Source organism: Lissotriton helveticus, chromosome 9 (genome assembly GCF_964261635.1).
Source record: "Lissotriton helveticus chromosome 9, aLisHel1.1, whole genome shotgun sequence".
Classification (NCBI taxonomy): Eukaryota; Metazoa; Chordata; class Amphibia; order Caudata; family Salamandridae; genus Lissotriton; species Lissotriton helveticus.
In genome coordinates this window covers 151,603,803-151,625,010 of record NC_136070.1, presented here as the reverse complement: position 1 = coordinate 151,625,010, position 21,208 = coordinate 151,603,803, and the positions used below count along the sequence as shown (strand labels likewise).

At 43.8% G+C, this 21,208-nt stretch overlaps 1 protein-coding gene across 2 annotated transcripts in view; it reads right to left on the bottom strand.

Moving 5' to 3' along the window:
• The window catches only part of FANCM (FA complementation group M), an 837,191-nt gene that overhangs the window by 369,757 nt on the left and 446,226 nt on the right, over window positions 1–21,208 (bottom strand). For both annotated transcript variants that reach the window (XM_078659682.1, XM_078659683.1), the window contains exons 10-11: window positions 18,660–18,866; window positions 5,878–6,091 (exon numbers count right to left, since the gene is read on the bottom strand). In XM_078659682.1, coding sequence (XP_078515808.1) covers window positions 5,878–6,091; window positions 18,660–18,866 — 421 coding nt within the window. The remainder of the gene's footprint in view (window positions 1–5,877; window positions 6,092–18,659; window positions 18,867–21,208) is intronic.

The following is a 21,208-nucleotide window of genomic DNA, read 5'->3' as shown; positions in this document are numbered from 1 at the left end:
CTGTGGTGATTGGGTTCCATTCGAGAAGGATATTCGGGGGAGGTAACCGTTCGGAGGTGAGTGGGGTGGATTGGTTTACAGGTGTGTTGTCAAAGCTGTTATGGATGTCGGCGATTTTGTCGTGAAAGAATGAAGCAAGGGAGTCGCAGAGGACTTGTGAGGGGGTGATGTCGTTAGAGCTGGCGGTGGGGTTGGGGAATTCTTTGATGATGTTGAAAAGTTCCTTGCTGTTGTGGGCGTTGTTGTCTAGTCGGTCTTTGAGTGCTGTTTTCTTGGCTGTCCGGATTAATTGGTGGTGTTTGCGGGTGGCGTTTTTGAAGGCGGCTTGGGTGATAGTGTTTGGGTCTGTTTTCCAAGTTTTCTCAAGGGAACGACAGAGCTTCTTGGATTTCTTAAGGTCATCGTTGAACCAGGGGGCGTTCTTGCTGCCTTGCTTGGTTTGATGTTTTTTCAAGGGTGCTAATTTGTCGGCGGTTAGGGTTAACCATTGTGTGAGGTTGATGGCGGCTTGGTTAGGGTTCGCTGAATAGGCAGGGGTTTTTTGAAGAAGCGATGTTGAGATCTGGTCGATGGTGATTTTGTTCCAGTTTCTTCGCAGAGTTGGTTGAGGGTGGTTGTGGGTCGAGGTTTTATTGTAAATAAAGTGGATGCAGCTGTGGTCCGTCCAGTGGAGGGGTGTGGTATGAGTGAAGGAGATATGCTTGCTGGAAGTGAAGATAGGGTCGAGTGTGTGTCCTGCATAGTGTGTGGGGGTGTTAACAAGTTGTTTGAGTCCGAGATTGGCGAGATTGTCCAGAAGGGTGGTGGTGTTGCTGTCGTTGCTCTTTTCCAGATGGAAATTGAGGTCTCCCAGTAGAATGTATTCTTCTGAGGGGAGGGCGTGTGGGGTGATGAAGTCAGTGATGTCTTCGCTGAATTTTGTACGGGGTCCTGGTGGCCTGTAGAGGAGGGTGCCCCTAAGTGTTGTCTTGGGGTCGGTGTGGATCTGGAAGTGGAGGTGTTCGGCGATAGCGAGGTTGTCATCTGAGCTCGTTGAGATGCGGATGGTGTTCTTGTGGACGATGGCGATGCCTCCTCCTGTTTGGATGGGGCGGTCCTTACGGATGATCTTGTAGCCGTCCGGGATGGCTATGGTGATGTCTGGAGCTGAAGAGGCATTCATCCAGGTTTCTGTTAGGAAGGCGATGTCTGGAGAAATGGTGTCGAGTAGATTCCAAAGGTCGATGGTGTGTTTGTGAACCGAGCGGGTGTTGAGAAGGATGCATTTTAGGTGGTTGGTGTTGGTTCTCTGTTTGGTGTTTGTGGATTTGGTTTGGGACTTGACGCAGGTAAATTTGCAGGATTGGCAGGTGAAGGGTCCATGGGTGTGTCCTGGTGCTGCTTGGACGCAGTTAGTGAGTCCGCCGGGGTTGAGTGCAAAGAGGGAGGAGGCGTCGTATGTAATGCGGGGAGGATGGGTGATGCGGGGACCAGGGGGTCTGGCTCTGGGCGCGGTCCAGGCGCGGACGGGCGTAGACGGGCTTACCTTTGGCGCACCTTCGGGGCGCATCCGCTGCGCGTGAATGCTGCGCGCAAATGCAACTGTCATATATGGTAGTGAGGGGGGAGGGGCGAGGGAGGGTCAGCTGGGAAGGCGGTAGCGGGGTGGAGACTAGGGCAGGGCTCCCAACAACAACAACAGCAAAATGGCCGGCGGCCTTACAGGATCGAGCAGCTGCACTATAACAGAATAAGTCTATGGTATCATCAATAGCACACAGCGCAATGCGGCAATGTAAATGTAATGCCAGGCAGGCAGCAGTACGAATGTTCAAATATAGCCAGAGCAAGCAGCGGAGCTGCGCTGAAATCAGACGTTAAGCTGTGATACACAGCGCAATGCAGTAATGTTAATGCAAAGTCAGGTAGCAATACAGTTGCAGTCAGAGCAAGCATCGGAGCTGCGTTACGATACCCGACAGTGAGGCGAAGCGGGTCAGGGAGCAGCGTGGGGAGCGGCCGTGTCTGCAGGCAGCAGGACGGTGAAACTGGAAATCAGATTCTGCAACAATTTAAAATATAGAAAATAAGAGACAGGTGGGACACGAAATAGAAATAGAGGAGCAGGAATGGAGTAAGCAAGATGGGTAGAAGGATGAGCAAATTTGTCTGAAATCGAGTAGGTTACAAAATGAGTGGTTCTGATTGTAGAAAAGGTTCGAAAGCAGGAGGGGAGAGCAATTTATTTAGTTTAAACCTGAAAACGAGGTGCTAATTACGTTTTGAGTATCCCAGAGTGACCCATGGTTTAGATGTGGACGGTCCCATGGGTGGACTTCGGTCTTTCGCCTAGTTGGACCTTAATAGTGCTTCTTTAAACTGACCGGAGCCATAAGACACTATCTAGTGATGTTTGCTCCGTCCTGTATTTAAACAGTACCTTGCTCTCGGAAAGATGTATATATAACTGATTTGCCTTTATTCAACGCCCTTAGGCGACACAGACACTCGGGATGCGCTCGTGACGTCCTGCACCTTGCTTCTCAAGCAGACCACAGAGGGGTTAATTGGCTGCAAAGCACTCCCCAGCCTCCCGCCGTGAAATCAGATTGTCTATTACTGGAAAAGAGAACAATCATTCCTTTCAAAACCTCGTCTTCTGTTAAATCGATTCAGAAAAAAATGACAGACAGGTAATTTGGTAAGAAACACAAGGCTCTGGCGCGGTGCGTTGGTACAGTTGCTAAGAGGGGCGATGTTGAGGGGAAAGGGCATTTAAGTTAAGGGGGCAGGAATGAACGTCAGACCGCCGTAGTTATCAGACTGGGGGACAGTTGGCGATGGGTGGGAGGTCACAAATCTCGAGGGGAGACGCCCATTACAACGCGGTCTATACCAGGTAGGTAAGTACTTTTACCTTAACTAGCCACGCCTTTACCATGCAGGTCTTTTCTTTTTTTAATAACAATTATGTTATTTAAAAAAAAAAAAAAAAGCCCGGGTGCGGGTCAAGGGAGATAAGGGAAATGTTATGGTTTAGGAGTAGGTAGTGGTGAAGGAAGATTAGGTTAATTATAGGCTTTAGGAGTGAGTAGTAGTAAAGGGATGTCATAAGTAAATTAAATTCAGGGCTGTTTGTGGGGGGGGGGGGGGGTTAAATAACTGGGACCACCCAAGTGAGCCAGAGACCATCCTCAAAAGGTACAGCATTGTGAGCCAGAAGGCTCCAATATGCGCAAGGTCAGTTTATGGAATAAAAAATTCCACATTTATCTTTTTTAATGCAGCATTGGCTGAGACTACGGTGAAAAGCTTGGCATCGGGAGATACGTCAAGACTCTGAATGGTTTCAAAAGTGAGGACCATTTCCAAATGGAAGAAGAGCCTTTTTCGTTACTACGATGGTTTTTGGGAGTAGATCCTTCAGGAGATTGTTCCCTGTTAGTGGCCTTAGTTGAAGGAGAAGAGGAATGTTTCTTGATGGTATTAGGATACTTAATTAACATGATTCGAAGGCTCTGTGGTCATGTTCGGATTTCAGACACCACATGTGGGTGTTGTGCGAGTTTAACAAGGACATCTTATAGCAAATGCAACAAGGCTTAAACCCTGAAATCTTAGGAAGAGACATTTAACCAAGTTGTAGTTGAAAAGCGGAGGAATTTTGCTAGTAAGGTACATCCGGACTAGTGTCACTAAGGTGCAAGAAAAACAGGAACCAATGCCGCTGTGATGGCTGCTGCCTTATAAACTTCCATGTTGTGACATCCGGGGAGGGCGGAGATGCGACTTAGGCAGCCCTGAAATCTTAGGGGAGACATTTCACAAAGTTGTGGTAGAAAAGCTGAGGATGTTTTCTGGTAAAGACCAAGAAGAGATCTGGACTAGTAACACTGAGGTGCAGGAAAAACAGGAACCGGTGCTGGTGTACTGGTTGGTGCCTTATAAACTCCAATATGGAGACATACGAGGAGGGTGGAGATGGGGCTGAGGCCACCTGGCACCAGAAACTGGAGAGCTGTTCTATATCCAGTCTGGTGCCTGGAGGATAGTCACAAGGTGCGGAATCTGCACTAAGATGTACCCACAAGAATTTACTGATGAGATGAAGGAATATGTACTGTTGTGAATCAAATGTTATATATACACTTTCTGTGCAATGAAGATTAACCATAGAAAAAGCCAATAAAAAGTAATGAACAGTGCTTCATAAAACAAACACATTAATTAGACATTTCTAGTAAAACATCTCATTTGTATCACTTACATATTTAGAATAGAAGTGTGGCTCAATGGTTAGAGCAGGCAGACCTTGATGCAGAGCTCTGGCCAGGGACCAGGGTTCGATTCCCGCCTCGGCGGGTCTCCGGCTCATTAATTCCCCTGACTGGATATTCTCGCCTCAGTGCCTGTTCTGATCATGGGTCCCACGCTGCAACTCTGGGCAATAGCTTGCTTAGTCTCCACAACGGCCCCAAAAGCGAACCCTCCATAGAGATGAAGATGCCTTTTGGAATGGGTCAACGCTATTTTGCAGTTGTATTAATATAGACTGGGGTGGTATAAAACGTGAAGTATTTTTGCTGATAATTTGCCAATACAGACCAGGTCACAGATTTGCTTCAGGAGGCCACTAACAATCTAATTTAAATAGTACCTATTATATTTATTATATCGTAAAGAAAAAAGCATTTATTCAATTTTTCCTACCAGGCCCCTTTTAGCTGTCTCAAGGCGACAGCCTCTTATGAACCGTACCAAAAACTTGTAGTGGACTTAGAGCAAACCCATTGCTTGGCTTTGCTGTCACAATCATTAGTTTCTTCCTATTCAAAGGCTTGCCTTCCTCTTCTTGTGTTTGTCTCTCCGGTGAAGCATAGCCTCTATACTATCCTTTTGATGGGATTACTTTCATTCTTCCACTGGTCATATTCAGGGACCTACTTTTTCCTTTCTTCCAGCACATCCATGAGTCCACGTGTTTTCTAGCTAGCGCTCTTTCGAGTGCTGCTAAATTCCCCCAACAAAAAATGCCTCCCGTGCACTCCGTGTTGCTCCTCCATCCCCCACCCAAGCTTGTACTTTATTTTTCCCACCCACCCCACGCAATTCTTAAATCATTGTTTTATTGGCTGTCACAGTGTACCCAATCTCAAAAACCTCTGCTGCTCCTTCGCCCCCACTGCTTACCCTCTACTCCTTCCTCTAGAGAATGTGGCTATGGATCAGCCCACTTCACCAACTGGCTAACATCACTGCGCATTACAGCACATTGCCTATTCATAAGGAGCACATCGATCAACACAATTGTTCTCTCCAGTATTATGGGAAAATGCCCGGTTTGTGATTTAATTTTTTTTGCCTTCAGCCAATGTTTTTTTTCTGGACTGATGAGGGCCTAGCTGCTTTCCCAACAATAAAGTTTTTCAAAAACCATGACAAAACAAGCATTGACAGAAACAAAAGGCTAGCAGCCAATGCCAGGTCTATTGACTTTCCCAGTGCTTGTTTTTATTTGCTGGGGTGCCCATAAACGGAAAACGCATCTTGCTTTTTGCAGATTATGTACAGTAGACACAATGAATTACTGAAATGTTTTATATATGATCAGATGTATGTGACTATATGAACTTAAGATTGGCTTTTCTGCCAAGAATAGTCTACATTTTAATTCAAATCTATATCTGAACAAAGTTATTAAGTAAAACTTGCATACTGAAGGACCGGGTGCCTTGATGTAAAAACTGTTCTTGCAAAAACCAGCCTAACTATATTTAATGATGCTGACCTCGCTAGGTACAGATGACTCAATTCTTTTTGAGTATAACACAGTTATCCATATTGACCAGTTTTAAAGGGGTGGTCTCCACTTAAGAACACAGACAAAAGGCATCTTACTTGTCCCATTGAAGAGAGCGGATTTACGGTGCACCGAGGATTGCCTGGCGTTGTCTTTTGTTTCATACGATGCTTGGGTGATGTACATTTTGTGCACCGCTGGGTGTAGGCCTTCTGGAACCATGCGCGGGCTGTGCGGACTGAAATGAAGCATGGAATTTCCTAAAATGGCTTTGTGAATGCTTCTTTTGATGCTCTGGCTTTGATTGTACGTCTGCAGGATAGAGAATGGAAAAAAGTAGCACAGCTTTAAAATGTCATTCCTGGTAAAGAGGTGCTAAAAGACAGCCTGGTGTCCGACAGCGACACATCAAAATTTGATCACGGCTAACATTTTCCAATTTACTTCAGTCAAATTTAGATAAAAATTATACTCACCTTGGACGAAGGGAGAAAATGACCCACTGCCTCTGACATACGAGTGGGATTTATTGGCAACAAAAATACTTCTTTTGACCTAAAAAGGTTGAAATTGCGTAATCAGTTTTTAATGTTATGCTATCTGGTGGCAGCAGTGGTGGCAGAGCAACGGGCAAATGAGGCATAGGTGACCCCCCTTCCCCAGAAATGTGGGATGAGTCATTTCAAATTTGTGACATGGAATGTGCAAGGGCTCAACTCTTTTGTGAAGAGCTACAGGGTACAGACCTACCTCCGCAGACAAGGGGCACACGTGGTGATGCTGCAGGGGGCACATCTGTCAGACCCCGAAACTAAAAAGTTACATAGGAAACGGAGGGGACAGTTGTTCTCAGCCGCTTATACAACCTATGCAAGAGTGGTGGTGATTTGGGTGGCTCCACGTGCCCCGTTCCGAGTGCCTGGCTGTACAGCAGATATAGAAAGGCGGTATGTGGTGGTGCATGGCACACTGGATGGTGTGGAGGTATATCTGCTGAATGTATACGGTTGAACGTGCATGATGGTGGATTGGTGTGCCAATAATATGGGCAGGAGGTTTTAATTGTGTGCTTGATGGCACTTTGGATAGACACCCGTAGAGGCTGCATACTAAGCTCAATATGTTGGACGCTTTGCGAGAAGTGATGGACCCTTTACACTGTGTTGAAATTTGTCGCGAGATGCACCCTGAAGTCCGGGGGTATACTTGCTGCACGCCCTCCTGAGACGGTTCTAGTAAACTTGATAGTTTTTTACTTTCAAGAGAAGCCTATGCAGGTGCAGTGCAGACCCTCTTGTTGGGCCATTGTCTGTCAGACCATGCCACGGTGCTGCGGGAGCGGGGGGTAGATCGTAGCAGACCCAGGGTTCCATTGAGGTGCCTGCACACAGAGGCTCTCCGGGACACAGTGTTCCAGGAGCTGTTGCAGGATACTTCCAACACCAACTGGACATCCACCAATGGCAGGGGAGTGGAGTGGGACGCACTAAAGGTGGTGACCCGAGGAGAATGCCTGTCCAAAGTTGGAGGTACGAGGCAACACATGAAGAGGGAGCTCACCGAGGCAGAGGACAGACTGGCCATGTTGCAGCGCAGGGGACAAGAACCGGAGCCACAAAACGAGTCACTACTACAGGCACAGCGCTCCTTTTCTTTTGCTATCCCACACACGAGCACTAACTTTTACTCATCTCCTCCACCTTGGAGCAACATTTTGCTAAACACTATGAATCTGTCTATGTTTTTCATTTGATGAAAAATGCAACATAAAATAAATGTTTGCAATTGAAGTAAATTTGGGTACCCTCTATTTTTGACCAATTAAATGGAATGTGCTTATATGTTTGAGGAGTGAATAGGATATACTTCTCATTTGCATGTGTTGCTTGAATCGCATTTTTGATGTACAGTCTTATTAATTACTCAAATTGTCTACAACTCAACTGTACTTAAAAAAAATGTGTCTGGGAACATTTGTTGTCTTTGCTGATCGATACCCAGGTCCTTGGACAGTGCACTGGGTTACCCCATTTATCATAATGAATGGCTGGAGAGAGCAGGCAACAAATTGGCCCCTTTTATGGTAACCCCGCATAAAAGACACCTACCATCAGCCCCCGGTACAACGATAGGCTAGGTTACTTAAGAAGGCATGTCGTCGTCAAGAGTGTACATTGAGAAAGAACAGAGATGGGCAAAAAAAAATCGTATACAGAAAAAACATTAAAGAATATAAGCTTGCACTAACTGAAGAAATGTCGAACTATTGTACTCACAAAATTGAGAACGCTTCTTCCGCCAACAAACTTTTCAGGTAGGTGCAGCAGGTCTCTACCCCGCACCCTATTAAGGAGCCAGAGGGCTTTCAATAGTTTTCTAATCAATTGGCAACCTTCTTTCATTCTAAAATCATATACATTCATGCAGGTTTTGAGGTTACCCCGAATATGTCCATGCAGTTAAGTGCTACTAGCGGGCCCTAACTGACACACCAAGGGAGGTCATCGCAAACACTCCAAGAGACGAAAGTCCTATCAGTCTTTCCTACGCTCTCACCCAAGATGGTGGAACAATATCTTCTTAAAACAAACTCAGGATCACCTCTGGAAGCCTGTCCACCAGCAGTCCATCACTTGGCGGCCAGTGTTATAGCCGATCCACTCTCCAAATTAATGAATAAAGTGAACATATCCGGATCTTATACTCAGAGTTCAAAGGAGGCTATCATTAGGCCCCATCATTAGGCCCCTTATAACAAAACCGAATCTGGATATCACGGACTGCAAAAATTATCACCCAAATTCCCTGCTTCCTGTTCCAACAAAGCAGAAGCACCTTAATATCCATTTGCTGGAAATCGCAGAACAGCAGCATTGGCTTATGACTCCCAGTTCGGCTTTAGGGACTATCATGGGACAGAAACGGCATAAATCTCAGCCACTGACTTCATAAAGCGGTTAGTGGATTAAGGACAGGGTGTGGCACTGATACTCTTGGACCTATCAGCGGCATTTGATACCATCTCTCCTCTGTTGCTGTTGGAGCGACTTCAAGGCCTGGTTATCTCCCTACAAGCCCCAGCCCTTCTGTCCTCTTTTCTCAGGGAAAGATCCCAAAAGGTGAAGGTTCAGCAATTTTACTCAGGTCTTCTCCCAGCCTTGTGGAGTGCCACAGGGCATATATTTGAGCCCCACTCTCTTTAATCTCTATGTGGCCCCCCTAGCGACAATAATACAGACATTCGGAATGAAGGCAGTGTCATATGCTGATGATACACAAATTATGGTGTATATTCCCAAGAACTCATGCTTGTTAGCAGAGAATGTCTCACAATGCATGTCTACAGTGGTTGATTTTTGGTTCAGAAGCCCCTTGCTGGAATAGCCACTGTTGGTCGTGCTCTTTAGGAACTTGCCCGAGCAAATCGTACAATAGCAACCTGCATCTGGATTATAAAGATGCTTCAGAAAATCTTTCAGTTTATTCAACAGTCTGCCCATAAGCAGGTTGCTCCTGCCCAGGTAATGGTCAGACTGGACTACTGCAACTAATTGAACCTGGACTCTAATAAGAACACGCATCACACACTCCGGGTGTTATGTTATGTTAATTAATTTTATAAGGCGCTCAGCTACCCAAGGGTTTCCCGGCGCCAGGTACAAAATGCACTTGCCAGACTTCTTCTGGATATCACCAGGTGTCAGTCAGCTGCCAGGGGATTGGAGGTCCTTCATTGGCTTCCAATCAGAAAAAGCATTATGTTTAAATCTCTTTGCATTGTACACAAGGCTCTTTTTCGTCCTTATCCGACAAGATTTAAAGCTATGTTAGTTGGTATATCCCAGGCAGACACCTTCGCTCACTGCTTCAATTGCAGCTCACGATGCAGAGAACCCAAAGAAAGAAATGGGGTGACAGAGCATTCTCGAAGGCCGCAAGCAGACTCTGGAATACCCTTCCACAAAACCTTAGGGCTATGTCTCAGTTCCTGCCTTTTAGGAAGGCTCTTAAGACCTGGTTTTATCCTCTGTAGACCTTTTTGTATCTGGAGGTCTAGCATGCATCCTCCAGATGGCTGTCTATAGCACCTTGATGTCTTTTGGTAATTGATGTGCTCTACAAGTACTACATTAAATTAAATTAAACCTCTCTTTGCTATGCCACCTTCTTTATCACTGGACACAGATGCTATCTGGGATATGTAATTTGGAATTTCCCATCACCTCATTTCAATTAGACAATTGATGGCACTACAATGTCATTTACTCTATTTAGTCAATATTGAATTTATATTTCCCATCATCCAGCATCTCCTTTCCTCATAACAGGCTTCTTCTATGTTCTTTTTGCCCTCTGAGATTATGTTTCACCATTCTTACCCCCTTTATCAAGTTAAGTGTCTAACGGTCAGGGATTTTTGTCAAAGAATAAGCGCCAGAGCGAATGTTTAGCTCAGAAGCCCATGGCTAGTGCTACTGAATGTCGGCATGTCAAATATAACGGTTGCTTTATCTTGATTTCGCCTCATTCCAATTTAACGCACCACCACTAACTTCCTGTCCCTTTGTCAAACTCATGTCATTTCCTCCTTTTTCATTTTGTATTTTTTTCTGCCATTCTCTTCCATTTTCTTTCCCCTGTGTGTTTTTCGATCTTTTGCTCTGGTCTAAAAGGGAAAAACAAGTGTTGCCTACATAAATGAGCGCTGGTGGGTCCCACCTGTACCAATGGGTTCACATTTAGCATTGATGGTTTTACTCTTTAAGTTCTTCTGTTTATCACTTGAACTGAGGAGAAGAGAGAAGGATCATCCATCTTGCAAGTTCCAAGGCTTTTCCCTGCAGAACAACCCACTTCCTGAACAGTTCTCATCCTCCACCACCTCCCAAATGGGAAGGAAGAGAGAAATATCACTCTCCTTGCCATTCCCAGAGCCTTAGATTCCGCAACTGAAAGTGAACCTATATTTAAGAAACGTATCAGAGCAGTCACCCTTCTTTAGGTATTTCCAGGTTTCCTGACGGGTAGCACTACTCTTGGGTTCTGCTTCTTCGTTTGCCCTGGTGTGGTGATTGGATCCCTTGAGAGTGTTACTCCTAGAGCCTCCACTCCCACTCTCCAGGTTAAATAAAGGTTTCACTGCTTCTTCCGCCGTCTAACTTCACAGGTTAGATCAGTTAAAGGGTAGACTGTGCATCCTGGACAGCCCTGGCTTCCCCTCTATGCCTGTGAACCCCATACTGTGAGTATGGTACATGCTTGAGTAGTGGCAGCAAGTTGGTGGGTTTCCTTTTTAGCTTGTATACCACATTTGCACTGCAGAAGTCAGCAGCGAATAACACAGCCATTTTATGGGTGCAGTCCTGTTCCCTGTTCCAATTCTGTGTGGAGCGGAGGCATGTGACCTAAAGTGGTGTGTGCTACATCTGCACTGTCTTCTTTTAAAAAATGAAATGTGCTTGGCTTAATGTGAGCTGAAGAACACAACCGCACTAGGACCTGACTAACAGACAGGGCATGCTCTTGAATTCTGAACAAACCTATCAGCATTACCCTGGGAGGTATCCGGCTGATGCATTACTGAAAAAGAGAAAGGCTTTAGGACTAAGAACCAGCACATTGCTCAATGATTCGTGACCATATAAGATCACACCCTGGTAGGTAGAGGGTGATCGATTTATATGGAAAATGACACTAACAGGTAGCATCTTAATGATTCTTCCACCCATTTCAAAGCTAAACAAACCTTTTCCAAGATGACCTATGGAACCTCATGAGATAAAGAGTTTTGGGCTAATAACGAATGTTCTTTCCTGGAAATTTTTAGATCAATTAGTGCAGTGCTTTGTGTGTTAAAAAAAAGAACACACACACAAGTGGAAGGACCCATGGTGATATTGGACACCACCCCTTGCCCAAGCCAGCAGAGCCTGAAACCCAGTGTCTGTGCTACCTACTATCCATCCACTCATACAAAAGGAACATTTGGGACTTTGAGGTCATTTTATGCTGTAATAATGCAACGGGCTTGCTGATTTTGTTAATTTCCAAAAGTACATTGAACTGTAAAACAATATACCAATGAACTCGGTTAAAAAATCGAAATGCAGCAACACCAAGTGGTGGAGTCTCACAAATAAGTGCTGGTGTTTACATTTAAGTACCAGTGGCCACCACCGACATACACCTGCGCAAATTAGGCATTGGAACAGTCCCTAACCAAACTCCAGAAAAATCTTTTTGCTAAACAAAAGATAATGTAAAGTCAGGACAATGTAAAACAGACGAGGATGAGAGAACTTCCTTTAAGGCTATAAAGGCTCCTTCCTGCTTCGGACCCGGGGTATTCTTCACTACATCTGTGAGTAGTGATGCTACATCTTGGGGAAAAAGGGGATGAAGCACTGGTTACATTCTGCAAAACCTGAAAAGGATACATCTTTCTTCATGAGAGAGGTAGGAAGTTTCAGAGATTCACTTTTATCCCCTTGAAGTTAACATGAAACCTGTAACCGCAATACTTAACTTGCTAGAACACATTTAAGGTTCTAAGGATCTTTTCCAGATGTTCTTGCTGGGAAGTGCTAAAAATCTATGATATCATCTTGATAAGCAGATGGGAAAGCACAACAGCTATGTAAAATATGGTCTACCAGTCGCTGCAAAGTGGCAGGAGCACTTGGTGTCTGAAGAGAAGAACTCTGAAATGAAATAAGCCACTAGGTTGGAAAAAGCTGTCTAATTACAATCTGCAGGATAAAGGAGAACCTGCCAGTATCCCTTGGTTCAGTGGCGTTAACACAAAATGATGGGCCCCCGTGCAGAACATTAATTGGCCCCCAAGTCTCCCATATCTAACACGTTTACTGGCATTGAAATGAATCGGGCTCGCTGAAAGGCTGAAGGGCCCCCTAAAGTGTTACGGGACCCTACTTGGCCGCAGGGGTTTGTGTTGTGCCGCTGCCTTTATTGCTTCAGAAGTGCTAATATTTGTAGCCTATAATTTCGTCACACAGAGCATAGGGTAGGGTGTCAAAAATTGAACACACGAATACTTGTCTGCAAAAACCGGTGACGCCATCTGATATTGGGACAACTACTAATGGAGAAGTCAAGTGACTTTTTCAAAGTTTAATTATATCAAGGAACAACATTGTATTTAATTCCTGGGCCATGTATTGACTTCTGTTATGTTTGAAGGTTGTCAGCAATAAGTTTGAGAAAGGTTGGTGGTCATTCTCAGACAATACATAATCCACTCAAGTAGCAGTTTCTGTGTTATGCCACTGTTCCAGTGCCAAATCTAATATGTTCTTGGGCTGATGCCCAAAAAGTAATTCAAACTGGCTAAACCCAGTGGGCGCCTGACAGGTTCCTCAAAGAGCAAACATTAGGAAATATACCAACTTGTGATGAGTCCTTCTTGAGCATATGCTTTATTCTCTGGTAATAGCGTTTGAGCAGCCAATGTGTTAGTTTACGGTATACTGCAGTCTTAATTGGTTTGATTTTCAGGAAGTGACCCAGTTGGTTTCATTAACTGAGACATGAAGTTGGTTTACTGGTCTGTGAAGATTTTGATGGGTAGTAAACAGAAATAACCCTTCAGCAATATATGGGCGGCAGTAAGACACCACATCAGTAATACATCCGGATATCTGGCGGCATATTACACAATCTTCTTCTGTCTGTGTCGCTGACTGGATGAATCTAATGGACCTACAGTATCCATACTTATTCTCAGGAATGTTGTCATTATGTGGCCTAATGGTCACAACAGAGCTTTCTTTAAGCAGGTGGATTCTTCAGCTGACAGACTGTTTATTGATCACAGTACAGCTGTACTTCAGTGTACATTCTGGCCTAACAGAACTTCTGTAAATGATATGTTGAGTCTTCATAGCACCTTGATGACCCCTAATCAGATGGCTACGGCTTTAAGTATTTGTAAGTCCGAGAATGTATTTTCCTTGTGAATGAGATACTATGCAATACAACACGGCCTCTCTCCATCTAGAAATACACACCTATCTCCCTCTTTCCTAGCTTGTGAGAAAGCACATAGTAATAAGGGGCCAATCTATGGAGGCAACCAAAATGAAGAGCCATTCTTTAACTTCCAAAGTAAAGTGGCTTAGGTTGAGTGTAAGCTACATGCCTTTCTCTTTCTGTTACTCTGGTTTGTGGCTGTTGGCTTTCTTCTCTTTACAATTCTTAGCAATAACTTCCTCAGTGTCACGAGAGAAAGGGGCTTCCATCAGCTAACCTTGTGCCTATGCCCGATTTTATTTGAAGACCAATGGTTGGAAGTTTGTAATATCAGTACCCAAGAGTGAAAGATTAGGCAAAAGCGTCTGCTTACAACCTTCATGGCTGTGATATGTTCTTTCACCTGTTGCATGGGGAGAGTTAGCATCTCAATATATTGTTACAGCACAATTGTTTTTTGATAGCCTACTTGGTGTCAGTAGAAGACTTTAGTGAACAATGTTAAATAGTTTAACTGGCAAGGTGTTTCATTCGCTTTTAGCGTGATGGCTCAGAAGTCCCGTCTATTAGTTTTTTCACACCCCAATCTTTCAATAATCCATTTCTTATTCTGTCAAAACTAGTGGTGTCATCTAGGTTTGAAGCTTGGTTTGTCTTCTGTTTTTCTCCGTTGAGTAGAGATGTCATAAAATGACCTCATTGCTCAGTGATCCATGTCACATTCCGGGCTACTCACTCAAACACCAGTAAAAAGTATTCTGGATCATTTGCTGATGTGAACCTCTTGAGCAGTGGCCAGCACACTGAGGTGAGCTTGGGAGGCAGAAAATACATCTTATTGCATCAGTGATTCTTCACTCTTTTCTTGGGCTCCTAAATGACAGTCTGTCTGTAGCTGAACAGCTTGTTGGAATGCTTGTCGATTACCTTCCCCCTGCTACTGGTGTATTGAGGATTTGACTTGGATGTTGACTTTCCATTTACTTCTGAATGAGTGACTCAATAGTATGATGAGGTTAAATAGATCCAACTTCTAATACCATATGTAAACTTTTGTGCACCAGAAGAATGACTCCCGCACCACACAGTAAGTTAAGTGTTTTTTAATGAAATTGTAATTTCAGTTTGCCTGTGTTCCTTACTTCTGAAACTGGTGATGAATTTCATACTATACCCCCTCTTGCCCTTGGGGAAGGCAGAGGAAGATATAACACACACCCTTGCCACAAGGGCAAGATTTGGGAGATAATATACACTTACTTTGCACTGAAGCAAGAGCTCGAAAGTGGGTAAAAGGGAGAAAATACCCACCTACCTTCCTTGGGCAAGGTGTGAAAAAGTCCTACATAAGCACTATTGGCAAAATCAAGAGTTGAACGAAATGTACATTCCATGTCACATTTGCTTTCATAATTTTCTCAGATGATTTCATACATCGAAAGTCATTAAAAAACCCTTACCCTTTAAGATGGTAATTAAAATAACACGCCCTTCACCCCTGCGGGAAAGGACGAGAAAAAGAAAGCTCTGCCCAATTCTTTAACAAGTTGGGATACCACGACATACTCTGCCCTGGTGCTAGGTGGAGGTGAACAATACAACACCCCACCACTGTACAAAGCAGAGGACTTACACATACCACCCACATCCTGTGCTACGGAGGAGTTGCAGAAAAAACAGAACCCCACTGGCCTTGATTAAGGTCGGTGGTTAAGGGCGGCTGCCCTGCCAACCTCTTGGCAACAGAAATATGGTGCTAAACCAGGTGGTACCTGCCCAAGTCTTGCTTTGCAATCAATGTTTTGCAACACAGTAAGACCTAGGCTTAATCGCATTTTTACCAGAACCCTACTCCCAATTCTCAACAGAACACCTTACAGACGCTCAGCCTCTTTCAACCTAAAAGAAATTATAGTCAAGGTGGTCCAGAAGAGCCAACAAATGACCCACTAGCCTCTAAAACAATATCCTGAAAACCTGAAGTTGAAGGAGATTTATGATTGACATGGGTATAACAATGGCTACCTCATAAAGCGTAAGCATCTGTTAAATTCACAAGTTATGGTAAGTCTAACCATAGCTTGCACCACATCAATCCTCACTCAAACATAACTTACTCACCACCGTTTCTTGATCATACATCAAACACGTTTCCATACATTAAATCAACCTTAACTTCCACAGCAGTCTCTCATTCATATCTCTTTTCCAACTTCAAGTGATGATGGGAGTAAGAGTTAAGCTTACCTACCAGCCCATCATTTTCTCTCCCTAACTCTCACTTCCCCATATAACCTTTAGAATATCAAAATGCTTTTCATCCTCCATAACAGATGATGGGAAGTGGGAAATCAGGACGAATGTGTTCGTAGGCAAAGTAAAAGTGTTGCTGTAACTCCACTTGAACTTTCATAACAGATTGTTCGTATTTAATGCCAGAAAAAACATTGTGGGACGTTAAAGTGGACCAGGCATTAATAATGGGTACCACACAAAATTTGAAGAGTTAGCGAATTCCACAGGTTGGAATCACAAACATCCTATCACTTGTGAAAGGTGGACATCATATGTGAATGAGAAACATAGTATGTATGTTGGTCAGTGAGTACAAATGTGTATGATTATGTGACTAGGAGCCTATTCTGATGTTGAATTGAAATGGTATTTGCGTAAATGTTTCTTTTTTTGGAGAGGTATTGGGTTGAAGTTATCTCATGTTATAACATACTTACTTTACGCTAATGTATGATAGCATTTTGGTATCGTATTGTGGTGTTTCAGGTTGTTATACTACAAAAGTCGAATTAAAATCACATCTAAATATAAAAGACTTAATTCTAGACTGGACTACAGAATGTGGAATTGAATGCGTCATCTACCTTTTCTACTCTTAACAAACACTCTGCTTTATTCTCAAATCAAAAGGCCACCACGCAGTCCCCAACTATCTTAACCTGCCTTGAGCCCTGTCCCTACAGATCTTTACACCTGTAACACCTTGATAGCACACAGAATTTCCCCTTTCATCTAAATATGCTCAGCTCCATAGTCTTCAATACATGGCCTAAAATCCAATTTTCACTATATCGCCCATCATCTCATCCCCATTCTTTCTCAGTTTGTACCTAACTTGACTTAAATAATTGTGCCACCTACTTTCCTACTAAAGTTAACTCTGGTGAAGTCCATTATTGCACTCCACAGCTTGACTGACTAAGCCAACTTATAAGACGGATGTTTTCCGATTGGCTCCATGGCTCAAAACCAAAGTCATCCAACAAGGTAAATGATTTATGGTACCATCTTTTACTTTTAAGTTACTTTTTAATAGCCTTAAAAAACAAGGTGATCATCACTATTTTGAAGGTATAGAGGAAGGGAGTTCCAGAATTTGGTGCCAAGCTCATTCATTCCTTCCCCTGCAAATGCACATACTGTGTCCTTCTTTGAATTACAGAGCCCACACTTTCAACCTGTTCAACCATGTTAACCCTACATCCTTCCCCTTACACCCTCTCCCACCTGCTTTTATCCCCAAGGTCTACTCCTTGTCTCCTCTCTGGATCTTCAATACAATACAAAAATGTTTTTATTTCACTTCTCCAAAGTAGATTACTCTAGGTTTCACTCATATCCTTCCATCCTTTCTACACTTCAGGAAGGCATTCACTAGACATAGGTAAGACTGCTGGATGCCAACTTTCTTCCCATCACCCTAACAACCAAGCCATCCACCAAATTAACTGAAATTAAACTCCCATCTATCAGAGGGTATCTTTCACCTGCACTCTGCTCTAATCCTTCCTATGAATACTACTGCTATCCCCACTGTCACCGACACTTAGGTAACCCTTTCCTTCTCAACTTTATCGTCTTTGGGCATCTAAGGTAGTGTTTTGCCAGGCTTAGGTTTGTATCCCCTTATGGTACTTTCTCTTGATCTGGACTCTTAAATCTCTTCTACATTAAGAAGGGTCACATTATTCTCATAATACATGATCCGCCTCAACTTTACACAATCCCTCCAACTCCATCAACTAATTTTAACAGAATCCAAAGCAAACTTGAATTGACTTATCCATATCCCATCTGTTAAAACGGTCATTCTACTGTGTCCATCCTTACCTCAGTGGAGATGCCTGCAAACTTAGTATCTTTTTGATTCCTCTCTTTACTTCTCACAACATCTGTGCCAACTGTTAACACTCAAATAATTGTGAAATACATCCCACATTCCACACCATGGTACCCAGTCAATAAATCTATTATCATCTCTTGACAACACAATAGTTTTTTTCCATCTTATGGATTAACACATTGCATGTTATCATGCCTCTCTAGCTTTCAGTGTTTCTATCCATGTGCTGTACAAGTTATCAAACTCATCTCACATCTCCGCTTCTTTATCTCTGCAACCTTTCTCGTTCACCTAAAATTCTATATTGTTTTCAAAAGTAGCCAGTCTTTAATCCACCCACGGTGCATCCCTCATCTTTCGCTGCATTTCTAGACATCAATTGTCTTCTTTCCAAATCCTTGTCATAACACCACCTCTGAATTCTGCTGCCACCCTCTCTGCTTTATCCACTTCAAACTCTGATCACTTTCTGCTCAAACTTAAATAACTCAGCCTGTAAATAACTCATATGCAACATAATCTAGTTGTACATTTATACTGGTATGATGTATAATTTGAATAAGGCAGTAAATAACATTGAGAGCTATTTACTCAATATCTAGTGATTTCACTTCCTGCCCACTTTTGCTGTAAATTGAAAAGAATATCTGGTAATAAACCATAGAAATGCAACTAGACAATGGAGCATTACTAATCCTTTAGTTTGCATTTGTTTCTATTCTGATTTTTTAGATTTAGAAAAGTAAAACTCACCCGTTCTTCCCGGCCTGCTGTAAGGATAACAACAATCCTCCCCTGTCGCTTCCGTCCGGTTCGGCCCATGCGCTGCACAAGTCGAATCGGACTTTTCTGAGCATCAAAACACACTATGAGGTCAACTTCTCCAATATCCAAGCCTTCTTCCCCAACGCATGTAGAAACTAGTGTATTATAACCACCATCTCGAAAGCGTTTCATGACCTACGAAGAAACCAAAATAAAACAGGAGGTAGTTCAGTATTATTAGTGTCTTATAACCATATACATTCTAACTTCAGACTTACTTGCTTATGTGGATCCTACTATAGTTTCATATGATAATCACCTTAACCTTCATTTTTATTTGTAAAACGAAGGCCATAATAAAATTATTTTATTGTTGTTATTGTTTTATTTAAGAGCCAGCAGTCTGTTATCATTATTCATAGTGAAAAAAGTTAATTGTAATTTTTGGTATAATAACTAATATGAAATACTTCGAGTAAAACGCAAACATTATCCTTTGATGCCCTGTACATACAGCAGTGTTGGTGGAAAATTAGAGCAGACTAAAAACCATAATCCCCCCGGCAAACATTTTCAGGGCACCTCTATACGGGAGGGTGCCATTGGAATGGGATAGAATATTTGTGGCAGAATCATGGCAGCCCACGATACGCTGAAAGCAGCCTCCAAGTCTGCAGCCAAATGGGAAAATGCTAAAGTGGAGGAATGACCGCTCCAGCCATGAGGGAAATTAAGGTAGCTGAATCATGTTCTTTGGTGAGTTGTGAGAGACCGCTAAAGAAAATCCTAAACAACATAATGTTCAGAAGAAAGAAATTTGGGGGGTGGGGGGGTTTTGGGGGCTAAGAATTTAACCACATTGATTAATACGCAAACAAATGTAAGTCAGGGTGCTTACTAGCTGTTGTTTTTCTAATCACATAAAAACTAGGGAGTATCATACTACATGCACACACAGGCTATCATCTTCGCTGCTTAAATCTACGCAGTCAATACTAGACATGCTGGTATTCGCATCCTCCATCACCTCAAGAAACGCCATTTATCAAAATAGCTAGGACAGCAAGTTAATCAAAATAATTATTGTCAAAACACCAAAGTAGTATGGTGAACGCTTGCACATGCTCATGATTGGTACAAACAAAAAGAAGGTGACTCCTGCACTCTTAGTCCTTCCATCTTGTAGTCATTATGCAAGGGATGTCCAACTCCTTGATTGCGAAGACAAATGTTCATGTGCTTGAGTATCGGAGTGTGTGGCATAAGCTCTTGCCAAGATCCACGCATGAAAAGACAGGAATCCAACATGCTACTTGGCATCATAGCCTAAGGCCCTTTGTCTGCCATCTGATAAGAGATATAGAACACAAGCAGTGGAGTAAGCAGCAAGTGTCTGTCGGATGAATGAAAAGGGGTGGCGGGACTAAGAATCACAAAACGTTTAACATTTCTGTGGAGTCAGTACTGGGTCTGTCTGCTCTCTACATTCGGGGGTGGACAATGTGCGGGGAGATCGATTGAGCAGGAACATTTCCTCGTCAGTTTGTTCGACCAGTTGGTGGGCCTCCCTGTGTTGCACCCGTTTGCGGACCCGCGCAATGCCAAGGTGGGCCTGTTTTGTTCTCTGGGCCGGTGTCCCAGGGCTTTGGGAGTCGATGGCTTCACCTCTCCTTGGCCTCAGGGTCTTCTGTATGCCTTACCCCCCTTTCTGCTTCTCCAGACCTTTCTGGTTCAGGCTAAGGGCGGAGAACATGCTCAGGTGGAGCTGTTTCGCCCCGTTGGCTTTGGGCGAATTGGTTTCCTCTCCTGATCGGATTGTGTTGTGACCGGGAGTGGGTCGTTCCTGTGGTTCCGTGTCCTTTGTTATTTCCGGCCCTTCTCCTGAGTTCCTTGCAGAGGTTACATCAGACGGCCTGGCAGTTGATCGGCATGGCTTAGCTGTTTTGGGGGTCCCTGACCAGCTGGCGGTTACTTTGCACGCCTCTCGGAGGTCCTCCACCCTTCTGTCCTATGCTAGGCATTGGAGGGCGTTTTCAGCCTGGTGTGCTTTTGAGGAGGTTGATCCCACGGTGGCTGACCTCTTTTTGGTGATGCAGTTCATTCAAGATGGGGCTCGTCTGGGGTTGTCAGTGCCTTCCCTGCGGGTGCGGTGGGCGGCCATTCTGGCTTTTCGGGGCTCCTGGCATAATTTGAGGGATGACGGGGGCCTGATGCCTCGTTTTTTTCCAGGATCTGTTGAATTTGTTTCTTCACCCTGTCCGTTCCTTTCCTTTCCTTCAGCTGGTGTTGGATGTCCTGTCCTCCCTTTAAGCCCATTGAGGGTCTCGAGTTAAAACTCTTGACTTTTAAAGCTTGTTTTTGGGTGGCCATCACCTCGGCACGAAGCTTGGGTGAGTTGGGGGCTTTGTCCTGTAAGTATCCCTTCTGCAACATTTTTTTGGATTGGATGGTTTTGGTGCCAATACCAACCTTTGTCCCCAAGGTCAATTTTTCATCTCAGTCAGGAGGTGATTCTACCTGAATTCTGACGTGCTCCT